We start from the raw sequence: 11,415 nt of genomic DNA, 5'->3' as shown, positions 1-11,415 counted from the left end.
AATATTAGGTCTCTATAGGCTTTCTAGAACTAAACAATTGGTCATTTGAATATATCAGTTTTTCCCCCTGTGACCCTTAATATATAGGTCAAGGTCAATCATATTAACAAACTTAAATTTGCATTTATGTCAGCATGACACAGACCTGATATTAGATAGCTATGCCTTCTAGAACTTCACAGGCGACGCCATTTTTCCTTTATGGGCTGATAAAGTAAATTTTTAAGCCAATGAAAATTCTTGTTACAATCCAAATTGAATTATACCTGGCATGGTCACATTCCAAAAAACAGGGGTTCAAAGTGTTTGTGAGAGGTAACAAATTATGTCTGATTCTCGCCTTGGTAGCAAATTACGTTAAGGCGATTCAGTGATGAAATATTTGTCGCTGCTTCCATTCCTTGTAGTTTCACAATAACTGGCATTGCGTTAAAATTATTGAATATGTTACAAAATTTCTTTTCACGATTTATTTGGTATATTCTAGAACCAAAACATTTCATAGAAGAGTGCAAGGATAATTTTCAGATAACATCAAATGTACATTTATATATCAAATATGCCATGTTTTTTCTTTATTTTAATTGGGTAATGCTTGGCCACTTGGGGTTCAATATGTACGCATATCGACTCGGTGCTTTCAGTTTTAGAAACATCGAGTCAATATTTCTTCTGTGACGTCATTACCCAAACATTGAGTGAACTACATATATTATGTAAAAACAATAGTTGAGTTGGTCCATATAGTTTTATACCGCTTTGGTAGAATCTAATATAATGACCTCGGACTACGCTCTCGAATTCTACCAGGGCGGTATAACACCATATGTACCTCAACAAAGGTCCATTGATAAATATATACTATTTACATTAATTGATATTTCATCGTTGTATATGTCTATTGTACATTAGTTCTGTATGTCGTTTAATCTTTTTTTACATTATTTGTTATGTAATGGCATTGTTTTTTTTTCAAGCAATTATGTCCATGTGTATAATAAATTAACACAAAGACATATGTCAAAATTGTAAGAATTAGGATTGCTTCATAGTGAATTGGTCTGATCTTATTTTTGTCGTTTAGTATACATAATAACAATTCACTAGCAATTTTCCTCTTTATACATGTTGTTCTGTTGACAATAATAATAGCCATTTACATTATGAAGCGTCTTTGCATATTACAGAGTTAGCTCCCTTGTAGATACAAGCAAAAAAAATTTTTTTTAAATGAAAGTAATTTATTTATTGTTGTTTCCGTAAAATTTGGTTTATTATCATATAAATTAAGAACTTTTTCAATATGGTATGCACATACAAAATATGCAAATACGTGTACACTAGAGTTTATATATTACAGTAAGGTAGTGCCATATGAGAACTCCGTCTAGGTGGAATGTCGGACTTGAAAATTAATTAAATGAAGAATATATATGCACATGGATTTATATAACGGAAATTCCTACATGAAACTCAAAATTTCTAGACTAATTCATTTCTTTGTCATCTCACATTCTGTCACGTAATTTTGAGAAAATTTCAATCAGCAATCTATATTGAAAACAAAGAAAAATATAATTTAGTCCAGTAGAGAATCATTATAAATATATATACATTGTAGTAGCTTGGGGGTGTGGATGTGGCGCAGTGGTAGAAGGCGCAGCTATGTTTGGCTAGGCGATTGGGTGCCGTAGATCGTGAGTTCGAGGCCCGGATAGGGTACGAGTCAATAAATTGTCATGCTTTGATAAATTGTGTTTCTTTGATATTTAGTAGTTTGTATACATTACATAATTTTACTGTTTAAATTCATCCTCTTGAACCACTCAGGACGTACCGTGCCATTAATTACACTGACTACTACTGCATGCGATTAGTTCTACAGTCAAATTAACTGACATTGTATACAGCTTAAAAACAATAATATAACATATTAAACTCCTTCTTTCATCTGATTATGTAGGTGACTAACATTACTAGAAGTTTTACTCGAGAACGTGAAAATACAACTCAAACAATTTTTCACGTTTTTGTTGACATCTTTCACGATGCAGAACACACGATGTGACATTACCATGCTTTATAAAATGCAAATAATCTAGTATCAGATTGAGTTGAAACATCAGGTTTTTTATCTCATGAAATCTGGAGTTTTCACAACATAACATAACGACAATAAAAAACAGAAAAGATCTCTTAACTTCAACACCTACCTACAAGTATAGAAACAACAACAAAAACAGACCAAAATATTTTTCTGACTGAACGGGTCCTTAGAGAAATTGCGTGAACAAAATCATTATAGGATATGCCAAGGAAAAGTCCATGTTAAGAAAATTACAATGAAAGGACATGCAGCTGTAGTCCGATTGAGTTGTAGTAAAAACAAGCATTACTACATTCTGTGGTCGTCCCCACCGTATCTACCTTACAACAGATACCTGGTGAATTACCATGGAATGGTTTGTAGTGGAATGCTTCCAGTTCATTACACTATACTAAAATTTTAAATGCATCAGGAATTGGATGTGTTGCAGAGGAAAAACGTCGAGAGGTTATGATATTCATTGATATTCAGCAGTATTGGAGAAAGTGGCAAGTTACGAAGAATAAGTAGATGGCATAGATATTATAAATGATGTTATAGGCATGAAAGAAGAAATAATGTCAAGGATAGAGTGTTGTTGTCATCGGACAAAATTCACTTAAAGCTCCACGTCATATTCATGTCACAAAGGCAAACGACACAGTTTCCCAACGACATGAAACATTTGGAACTGAAAAACTTTATGTAGAAATGGATGAGAAATTATTATTAATAAACATTCAAACACATGACAGAAACCTGGCGATTATTAAACAAACCAATGAAAAATGTCAGCCAACATGCAACCAAAAATTTAAATAACCATTGCGTAACGTTTCAAAAGGTCCTGCTATCAGCAACGGAAACATATTCACCACTTGTTTAAGACAAAGTTGAAGTCACATTAACACCTGTATTTTGGTGCATGAAAACATGCAATGGGGAACCTGATCTACGTAAACGAAGCCTGAAAAAACATTATTAACATTACAAAAGGCACCACGCCGGGTGTTATACCTAAAGAAAATTTAGAATAAGCAAAATATCAACCTTTCAGTCAAATTCTTTCATACTTTGATACACAAATTCAGCTTAATATAAATATCCACAGTTAGAATTAATCCCTTGCATGCATTTAATGTTTCAATAATATGATATACATTTTTCATGGCAAACGAATTTCGTTCATAACTTTCAGTCTGTTATTGAAATTCAAATTTGGGCAGAAGTTGTACAATAATAAATCGTGATAATATTCTAAATGCTTGGAGGTCAGCAAAAGGGTAAAAAGCACACCTAGCTTTGAGCTACATATACGTATCAAACATTTGGAATAGAATGACGAGTGTTTGATTTGTGAATGAATACCTCTACCTGATCAAGGACGTAGATATTATCTTATAAATCCTTGACTTGATATAGTAAAAATGTTTTTATAGATTAAATTAAAGATGCTCCACCGCTGACGAATGATATTTTTTTCGCTATCAAAAACAGGAGCAGACGAATCTGTGTTTTTCTACATTTACAAAAGTTACTCATATTACACCAATACCACCATTGAAAAGAGTGAGCTTCTTATTTTACTTTAAGATAAAAAATATTAACAAGAGGCCCAAAGGGCCTTAACGGTCATCTGACTACCTTGGCAATAGTAAAATTAATTTCATATGGTGTCACTTTGTCAGGACCATGTCAGGATCATTTTCCATTTCCTTCAACAAATTTTATTTCAAACAAGAGGCCCAAGGGCCTTAACATGTAGGAAATTAATTAGATATAGTGTCATAGTAGCCTTCTTCAATTTGGGATCAACCAGAGATGTAACAATACTTTGTCGATCCATGTCAGGATCATCTCAGGCAAGTTTCAGCCAAATCACATAGGCAGAACTTGAGAAGAAGTTCAAAATGTGTTTTCAAGATGGCGGCTGTGGCGGCCATCTTGGATTTCGGATCGACCCGAAAAATAACAACACTTTGTCGGGACCATGTCAGGATCATTTCATGCAAGTTTCAGCCAAATCGAACCAGTAAAACTTGAGAAGAAGTTCAAAATGTGTTTTCAACATGGCAGATGTGCCGGTCATCTTGGATTTCGGATTGACCCGAAAAATAACAACACTTTGTCGGGACCATGTCAGGATCATTTCATGCAAGTTTCAGCCAAATCGCACGAGTTGAACTTGAGAATAATTTCAAAATGTGTTTTCAAGATGGCGGCTGTGGCGGCCATCTTGGATTTCGGATCGACCCGAAAAATAACAACACTTTGTCGGGACCATGTCAGGATCATTTCATGCAAGTTTCAGCCAAATCGCACCGGTAGAACTTGAGAAGAAGTTCAAAATGTGTTTTCAAGATGGCGGCTGTGGCGGCCATCTTGGATTTCGGATCGACCCGAAATATAACAACACTTTGTCGGGACCATGTCAGGATCATTTCATGCAAGTTTCAGCCAAATCGCACCAGTAGAACTTGAGAAGAAGTTCAAAATGTGTTTTCAAGATGGCGCCTGTGGCGGCCATCTTGGATTTCGGATCGACCCGAATAATAACAACACTTTGTCGGGACCATGTCAGGATCATTTCATGCAAGTTTCAGCCAAATCGCACCGGTAGAACTTGAGAAGAAGTTCAAAATGTGTTTTCAAGATGGCGCCTGTGGCGGCCATCTTGGATTTCGGATCGACCCGAAAAATAACAACACTTTGTCGGGACCATGTCAGGATCATTTCATGCAAGTTTCAGCCAAATCGCACCGGTAGAACTTGAGAAGAAGTTTAAAATGTGTTTTCAAGATGGCGGCTGTGGCGGCCATCTTGGATTTCGGATCGACCCGAAAAATAACAACACTTTGTCGGGACCATGTCAGGATCATTTCATGCAAGTTTCAGCCAAATCGCACCGGTAGAACTTGAGAAGAAGTTCAAAATGTGTTTTCAAGATGGCGCCTGTGGCGGCCATCTTGGATTTCGGATCGACCCGAAAAATAACAACACTTTGTCGGGATCATGTCAGGATCATTTCATGCAAGTTTCAGCCAAATCGCACCGGTAGAACTTGAGAAGAAGTTCAAAATGTGTTTTCAAGATGGCGGCTGTGGCGGCCATCTTGGATTTCGGATCGACCCGAAAAATAACAACACTTTGTCGGGACCATCTCAGGATCATTTCAGGTAAGTTTCAGCTCAATCCCACTGGTCAAACTTGAGAAGAAGTTCAAAATGTGAAAAGTTAACGCACGGCGGACGGCGCACGGCGCACGGCGGACGGCGCACGGCGCACGGCGCACGGCGGACGGCGCACGACGACGGACGAAACATGATGACTATAGGTCATCCTGACCCTTCGGGTCAGATGACCTAAAAACAATTAATTGCATCCCATAAAAAAATCCATGATATTATGTCCTATATGGAATCAGAGATTTAAATATTTAAATCTCTGATGGAATGATGTAATGACTGCGCATGCACCAAAAGCAAAATAAATTATCTTATATGTACTTTTGTGTTAATAAGACACATATATACACAATTAAACATCTGTTATTAGCATCGTTTATGCTCTCCTGGCGATGGAGCATCTTTAATAGACAGAACAGTAAGTACTCTTTATTCACATTGAGATTCTATAGTAGGCTGTACTACACGTGTTATAACAACAGGTAACAAAGACTAGGCCCCGTCTACTACTGATAAGAAATCGTACGGGTATCAAACTAGGTCGTCCTCAAGTACATCCGAGGAGTTCCCATGCTTAGAAGGCAGTGTGGGCGAGGTGTTACGATTGAAACCAGGCGAACACAAAATGGCGTCAATCCAAATTGGTCAAATCGTAGTAAGGGAAAAGGGACAAAGAACATGTGCCCATCACAGGGGACAGTTACTGATTCTGTATTGTGAAACGTGTGATGACGTTATGTGTGTCAAGTGTATAACCAGCATTCACAAAAGCCACACCGTATGTGACTTAAGTGAAGTAATCCCGGCAAAGAAGACGGAACTTCAGAATCATCTCGACAAAAACAACAGAGCTCAAATCAAACAAGATGTTGATTTTACGGAGATTGAAATGAAGAAGAATTTAAGCAATTTTGACAGTCTCTGCCGCGACGTAAAAGCACAGAGCATAAAACTGAAGCAGGCAATTGACACGAAAACAGAACAGGTATTATCGGTCTGTAAGGAAATGGAGGAAGGAAACATCAAGGCTCTGACGAATTTTAGACGGGAACTTCAGAGTAGGTTAGAGTACTTCGATGACGATTTTCAGGCCAAATGTGCGGCAGTCCTCAGGGATGGATCTGATCTCCAAGTTCACGACACACTGGAAGAGGTTCGGGCGAAAGCGAAAGTACCCCTGATTCCAATTCTAGGTACAGCGAGCTTCAGTCCTAACACAAACCCACACAGCTTCATGGACCGGTATTTCGGTACATTAACAACGTCTGCACATCGACCACCGTTACAGTACAAACTTCTACCTAAAGCTATAGAGCAGTCAAGTTTTGAAATCAAGGGAGATATATATATCCAGGCAATTGCAACAACTTCTGCAAGTGAGGTTTGGGTGTGCTATAGAACGAATATTGAACTTTTGGATGTAAATGGTGTCGTACAACAAACTATTCCTTGGGAATTACCTATAGAAGACGCATGTGTTTCTCCAAAAACACAAAATTTGTGGGGTCTGTACAGAGGACGCTGTCTATGAGCTGGACGTCAGCATGAAAAGTCCAGAATCGCTGCTCAGAACACGGCCATCCATTGGAGGAACCAGCGTAAGCTGTATCTGTGTTACCATGGATGACCAGGTATTAGTGGGAGAGAAAAGTAAAATCACCAAATACACTAAAGATGGCAGGGCTCTGATCAGCACACAACCCAGGCAGTGCGGAGATCCCTTAGTGCCGAGTCCAAGAAAAATAGCGGAGTGTTGTGTTACACGAAATGTTGCAGCTATCAGTTGGCCGAGGTCTGTAATAGTAATGAACACAAATCTAGAAAAAATATTCCAGAACAATGGAAATATTCCTGAAGGTCAAAGGAAGGACCTGAAAATTAATCCATGCCCATATATGTGCGGTATACAGTATGATAATACAGGGAACTTGATCATTTATTGTGATACATATTTCCATATACTAAGTGGAAGCGGAGAGTTTCTAAAGGCTATCACTTTGTCATGGCCTCCAAACACCGGGAGCAGATATCTTCATTCATTTGCACTAGATAACGATGGTTTGCTTTGGACAACTTGTTCATGGCGAGAGGAAACATCATGGAGCGCTTTAAAAAGCACTACCATCATTAAAAGACTGCAGTACAACAGGAAAAATCAGTCATGATTATGTCCAAATATGTGGTATAACAACTCTTGATTGTTTTCAATTTTGAAAATAAATTTCTATTTTTGAACAATTTATAGTAATTTATCTAAAATTCATAGTACACATCAAAAAGAAATGTGGCATGTTATTTGGTGTAGACATCTATCAGTTATAATATCTAAATCTGTTGTCAGCATGTCAGGGCCAGAGTATCTCGGACTAATTGTTATGGTAGAATGTATGAAGCTTGTATGATGTATGACAGACAAGTATGTTGATTATGTTTGGTGAAATGCAGTCCACATTGATATAACTCACTATAGTGCTATATATACTATACCAGTATGCCATCAGTATCTGGTAAAATGCATGAAATGAAATACTAGTTTTCTGGATAAGTAAATGTGATAAGAATAATATGAAATTCGATTGACTGATGATGATATTGTCATTGTTAATACTGGATAGAATCCTGTTTCCCTAATTCCCAGCCATCTTGCCCGGGATGATCGGGTGGTGTAGTGGTAAAGCAACTCGCCTTTCACCTAGCCGGCCGGGGTTCGATCCCCGGCACGGACGTGAAAAGGTTAGGGTCGCCTGCCCGATAACGTGGGTTTCCTCCCACATTAAGATTCCTCGCGCGCTTACATGCGGGCCATCGAAAGTGATTTACAGAAGTTGTATAAACCTGTTTCGTAATCGATGTAAAATAAATAAAGTTTATATTATATATTCCTAGCCATTTTATTGTTAATTAAAGCCGTAATTAATGCTAGCCAAGGATTTATAAGTGAGATACGTCCTTGATGCTAGCATTATTTATAATATTATCATTATCCATGTAAAAATATCACAATTATATATATAATATATATAATTTAAGTACAACCCTTCATAACTTCTGTCATTAAATGTTGTTGATACGGTGGTGATAGCTGCAATATTGTAGTTCAAAAGACTTTTAGACAGATAATGGTTTCGTCTTTTGTGCTACAATTTGTGTGTATTACTGCTAATGGAGCAAAGTAATGATCATGCAAATCATTATTAAAACAATTTTATGCATTTTGTCGTCCCTGTTTTATATATCGCAGACCTACTAGGCAATAAAACCGTATAAAATATCAAATTCACAGAGACATTATTTTTTACATATGAATATGAATGTCTTTTCGAAGGAAAATCATACGACAACTTGATGTCTTATGAGCGATACGGTAGATATTTAGAATGGTTTTTATGTTTATTTCGGTAAACTAACATACAAATGCATGTATAGACATAAAATAATTGGAAACCTACAAAAAAGAATAGAAAAGTATAATCGAGTGACTTTCTGAGGCAGTGCTCCACTAAGACATATAGGGACCATTTCGTACCCAGCCGAAAGGTATAATAGGCCGGGTACGTATATTCGTTCTACGGTGGGGAAACTATATGAAATAATTCGCTTCAATTTAGAAGATGGTATGCTTTCAATTGTGTCATCAATAACGATAATTTCATTTATACAGTGAGTGCACAGTACTCCGACAGTGTTACATTAGTTTACGTTATAAATCGCTCAATTTCTTCAAATACAATCTAAAAACAGTGCAAGTACCTGCTATATATTATGAACGCAATCGTGCATGGCTTTGTAAACAATCCAAATGTCTGCATATTTCCTATAGGTCATGTGTACTATAATTATGTCGCATATGAAAACTCATTGCATTACGTATCAATTCTTATTGTAATCTCTACTTTTGATAATCTTTATGATTTCTTTTAAAATTATTTTATCCAGACGTAAATCTAAACACTAGAAATTGTCATTGGACAAATTGACGGACTTTTCACCAACAAGGAATTTCAGTCAAGGCCATTCATATTAACAAACTCGGTAGCCCGTTTTCTTAATATGCTACAGGTTCAATTTCGGGTCTCTAGACCTTCTAGAACTTCACAAAAGGTTAGGATTTTTTTTATCCATATGACCTTGAATGAATGTCAAAGTTATATATATTAGCAAACTTGCTACAAGCCTAATATTAGGTTTCAATGCCTTGTTGAACTTCACAAGAAGTCATTTGAAGAGTTCAGGTTTTTTGGCTCCCTGACCTTGAATGAAGTTCAAGGTCATTAACATTAACAAGCTTTGTATCCATTTATTTCGGCATGCTACAAACCTAATATTAGGTCTCTATAGGCTTTCTAGAACTAAACAATTGGTCATTTGAATATATCAGTTTTTCCCCCTGTGACCCTTAATATATAGGTCAAGGTCAATCATATTAACAAACTTAAATTTGCATTTATGTCAGCATGCTACAGACCTGATATTAGATAGCTATGCCTTCTAGAACTTCACAGGAAGTCATTTAAAGGTTTTAGGATTCTTGGCCCATTTTACCTTAAATGAAGGTTAAATCATTCATATTAACAAACTTCTTATCCATTTATGTCAGCATGCTACAGGCCTAATATTAGGTCTCTGGGCTTACTTGGACTTGAGAAGAAGATTTTTTAAAATTGCACTTTTGAACCTTGACCCTTATTTCCAACCGAAAGTTGACATTTTACAGAAAAGTGTTACATTGGTTATTTTCTCCATTTTTTTTATTCTGCATAACATATCCAAAACTGAAAGAAATTATTCACGCGGTTAACGAGATATCGACTTAAAAAGCGAAAATGGTGTCATAGCGGTCATATTAGATTTTTGACCAACACAAAAATGCTGCTGTCACACCTTCAACTCATGACCTACAATATGGTGACACGTTCATTGGCATATCTCTTACTATCTTTGTATACAACTTTCTGTGAATAATAATAATAAAAAAACTACACCAGGACAAAAACAATAGGTCTTTTCATCCATAAGTAGTGAAAAGCCCTATTTAGTAATTAAACGGTCACGACTACGAATAACAGGATTATGTAGGAAAATGGGGTAAAACCACAGGGATCTGAGAATAAGTTGTAGTTTATATCAATTTGAACCCCAAATTCAAATAAACTGTTACTAATTCCCAGAAATTAATCTACAAATTTCCTAAATGAAGGAATGATAATTCATATTTGTCATGATAATTTATAATTTTGTTTCGTAAAATTTTGAACATATTTACATTTATGAAATGAATGACTATACTTATAAAATATTCATCGTAAGCAATGATGTGTTACACATCCAGCCTGAGGGATACTTTTTACCAACATTCAAATGACATTATCAATCAGGAGTGTTCAGTAGCACAGGGACTTGGCACAAATTTCCAACCAGCGATCAGGTAAGAAATAAAAAACAATAACGACTGACTAGTGAGCGTTTCGCCCCATTCAAGAGAGCTCTTCCTGATGAGTACTGATTATACACCAAAAGCAAAAAAAAAATTATTTTATATGCATTTTTTTCATATGCAATTAGACACATATAAACACGATTTTTGCTACGCCGCTTAGTCATGCAGCAAGAACGCTTAAATCAAACGCTTGATCCGTTACAAACATTTGCCTGTCGAAGTAATATTAAAACGAATTACGGAAACAGATTTGAATTTGTGCGGATTCAGACGCCATCTTCGAATTCTTGATAAATTATTGTCACAGGTCGCTTGCATCCGTTGAAATTTAAGCGTTAAACAACCATTCGTGGTAGACACCTTTCGTAATCTGCTTTCCTGCTCGGAAAAAGTTGACAAACAATTTCATATTCCTTCTTTAGCTTCTTCCTGTTCTTCTCTAATGCAAGGACAGATAACACTGTGTTTTGACGCCATGTATATCGTCCATCCGCCAACGCAGCTGAGCATGAATACAGGATGTGCTCTATATTTGCTAGTTTGCCATTGGGTTCCTCTGATATCCCCCGTGTTACAAAGTTTTTTGGTGAGGGCATTACGTCATATACTGACTTTGACAGCCGGAACTGCAGTTTCTGTACGTCCATAGACCAGATACAAACTCTGTACAAGCTGTCTATTCTCATCCGTAACTGCTCTAGTTGTTC

General features: G+C 36.6%; 1 protein-coding gene across 1 annotated transcript; it reads left to right on the top strand.

Annotated features, from left to right (window-relative positions):
- The first annotated feature begins 5,896 nt into the window (after window positions 1-5,896).
- LOC138326164 (uncharacterized) lies at window positions 5,897-6,802 on the top strand. The gene has a single exon (XM_069272292.1). The coding sequence runs from the start codon at window positions 5,897-5,899 to the stop codon at window positions 6,800-6,802; it is 906 nt and encodes a 301-aa protein (XP_069128393.1).
- The last annotated feature ends 4,613 nt before the right edge of the window (window positions 6,803-11,415 follow it).

Source organism: Argopecten irradians, chromosome 6, assembly GCF_041381155.1.
Source record: "Argopecten irradians isolate NY chromosome 6, Ai_NY, whole genome shotgun sequence".
Taxonomy (NCBI): Eukaryota; Metazoa; Mollusca; class Bivalvia; order Pectinida; family Pectinidae; genus Argopecten; species Argopecten irradians.
Note: the sequence above shows the minus strand (reverse complement) of the source record. Positions and strands in the feature narration are given on the sequence as shown.

Excerpts from the sequence above, each read along its gene's own strand:
- LOC138326164 (XM_069272292.1), top strand. The coding sequence starts at position 5,897 with ATGGCGTCAATCCAAATTGGTCAAATCGTAGTAAGGGAAAAGGGACAA.